Consider the following 2,500-nt stretch of genomic DNA (forward strand, 5'->3'; position numbering starts at 1 on the left):
GAGCAAACTCTTACCCAAGTGTCAATCCGTTACGACTGCGTCACCGCAGGGTACGGTTCCGTGCATATCCGTAGTCGGTTGGGGACATATGACCTAGTGTTAGCTTACTTTTGGTGCGTCTGATCTTCTGATGCGTGCAAATGAGCGTGATTTCGACGGGGTCCTTTTACACTATAGGCAGGCATGCCAGCGCAACCATGCAGTCTGTCAGGGGCAGATCTAGCTTTCAGGAGAGGGGACACAATGTGGACGGCTATAGATTGCAGGTGTCATGTATATATTAAATATTTACTAGGCAACACACAGAATGGAGGAGCCAAGCACCGTACACATTACAGTAAAGCTTGGAATCAATCGAGTGCTCCCTGTCACTGTACCATGCAACTGGAATGTAGGTCAGCTAAAGGAATTACTACACGAACAGTTGGATCTTGATCAACCTAAAAGTTTGCCTTTGTCGCAAATTAAAATTCTTTTTGCTGGCCGGGAACTATCAGATGAGTTTATTTTCAAGGTAAAGTACAAAGTATTAGTATTCCATGTGGACAAACAATACGTAAAGTAACGAACAAACGTAAAGCATTTAAAAAAAATTAGGTGGATATATGTTATTATTATATAAATTAGAGACAACATTCAGCATTTTCTATTACCTATGTGGTTATCATTATTCATAATTTCTACTGCATGCAATGTATAGGACAGCGACTTCGGGCAACATACCGTGGTCAATGCAGTTTATAGACCCATAACTCAGAACATCATGTCTACTGTGGAAGAACCACACTGGTTGCTCACGTCCTCAGAAGATCGTTATAGCTCATTAGTCAGCTCCAGTACAGCTGCAGGGCAATCAGGTGAGTGCCTAATTAGGGTAATTATATTGAAAACTCACCTTGCCATATTTGGAGCGATAGTGCATGACAATAGAGTATACGTTAATAATATACAGTTAATTGCTAATAACTGCTAACGATCATTATAGCAGCAATTAATCAATATTAACGGTCACTCGTATATGTCAGCTATGATCAAGACCTAAGGAATAAAAGTCTCTTTATATACTATTGATTATACGATGCCATTCGCAGACCATGGAGCACGAAAGTTGTTTTATGTGTACTGTAAAGAGCCGTCTTGTCGTCGCATCCAGCCAGGCAAACTGAGAGTGCGATGTCGGACCTGTGGTGAGGCAACGTTAAGCATTTCTAAGGTAACTATAGCTATAGTTAATTAGGTCAGTAAGGGAGCAGGTTGCTTGCATCTCTCTCTAGATCTGTTTGGGGCTAATACAGGGAGAGAGCAGTTGGTAATTATTGCTTCATCAGACTCTAAGGAACGTTTAGATTTATCATTCCCTTGGTTAGCTCAGTTGTATATCTAGCATTTTGTAAAAACAGTTACTACTCCTAGGCCTCATCCGGACATTATCACATCTCCTGCATGCATTCTTCTTGTTCCCTGATGTCAAAGCTAGATTGTTCACATTTCGCACAGGAGCCAAATTGCTGGGATGATGTTTTGACACCTGGCAGAATAGCGGGCATTTGCCACCGGGAAGGGTGTGACGGCACAGTGGCTGTAAGTTCTATATACTAAGCGATGAACTATTTCTCGGATATGTATATTAACCTATAATGATTGATATTTCGATTTATAAATTTCGTCACTGACATCTCGCGAACTTTTATGTCACAGGAATTTTACTTCAAATGCAGTGTGCACGCGTCCGTGAATGAAAGAGAGTCGATGGTCGTTCTTCCTCTCATTCGACCCAACACACTGAATATTCCATGTCTAGCATGTACTGATACCAGGTAATACTGAATGTTTCACAATGATTTTACAACCACTCGGTTCATGGAAATGTAGTTTGTCATGCTCCCTAATAGCCATGCAAGCTATGTTTTATATACCGATTTAGATAGATAGACGTGCTAAGTCCAATGTTTGAAATAATAACTTGTCCCCCAGTCTGATAATTTTTTAGCAGGACTGGCTCAGTTTTATGGATTTTACTATAGGTAATATAGTAGAACTAAAAACCCGGGGGGGTTACTATATATGCCGGTATTACCCCAGGTGCGTTCCAAATTTTGCGGGTTAGGGGGGTGTTTTCCAACTTCTAAAGCGGGCCCGCGCGGGAGCAAATAGGCCCCCCTTTGCAAAGCTAATCTCGCAATAAGCCCTCGGGATCGTTCAATTCAAGCACTGCGCCCGGAGTAGGCCCCCCTTACGGGTCCCCTCCATTCCCTCAACTCTTTGCCCTCCACTTGTCTGCAAGACCTCACAATAGGGGGTAGGGTGCGGGTAGGACTCTTTCATTGTGCATGCAATAGGGGGTGGGATATTTTTATTGTGTATGCAATAGGGGGTGGTAGTCTTCAATTGCGTCTGCAATAGGGGGTAGGGTTTTCCAATGTGCAGTTCGCACTAGGGGGCCTATTATTTTTAGTGAGAACACACATGGGGTAATACCGGCTTATATAGTGACCCCCCC

The 2,500-nt window shown here is 42.7% G+C and overlaps 1 protein-coding gene across 2 annotated transcripts in view; it reads left to right on the top strand.

Annotated features, from left to right (window-relative positions):
• LOC106810453 (E3 ubiquitin-protein ligase parkin-like) overlaps positions 1-2,500 on the top strand; it is a 15,539-nt gene that overhangs the window by 8,882 nt on the left and 4,157 nt on the right. For both annotated transcript variants that reach the window (XM_014813815.1, XM_014813816.1), the window contains exons 2-6: positions 296-514; positions 701-857; positions 1,092-1,213; positions 1,498-1,581; positions 1,699-1,817. In XM_014813815.1, coding sequence (XP_014669301.1) covers positions 296-514; positions 701-857; positions 1,092-1,213; positions 1,498-1,581; positions 1,699-1,817 — 701 coding nt within the window. The remainder of the gene's footprint in view (positions 1-295; positions 515-700; positions 858-1,091; positions 1,214-1,497; positions 1,582-1,698; positions 1,818-2,500) is intronic.

This window comes from Priapulus caudatus, unplaced genomic scaffold (assembly GCF_000485595.1).
Source record: "Priapulus caudatus unplaced genomic scaffold, Priapulus_caudatus-5.0.1 Scaffold441, whole genome shotgun sequence".
Taxonomy (NCBI): domain Eukaryota; kingdom Metazoa; phylum Priapulida; class Priapulimorpha; order Priapulimorphida; family Priapulidae; genus Priapulus; species Priapulus caudatus.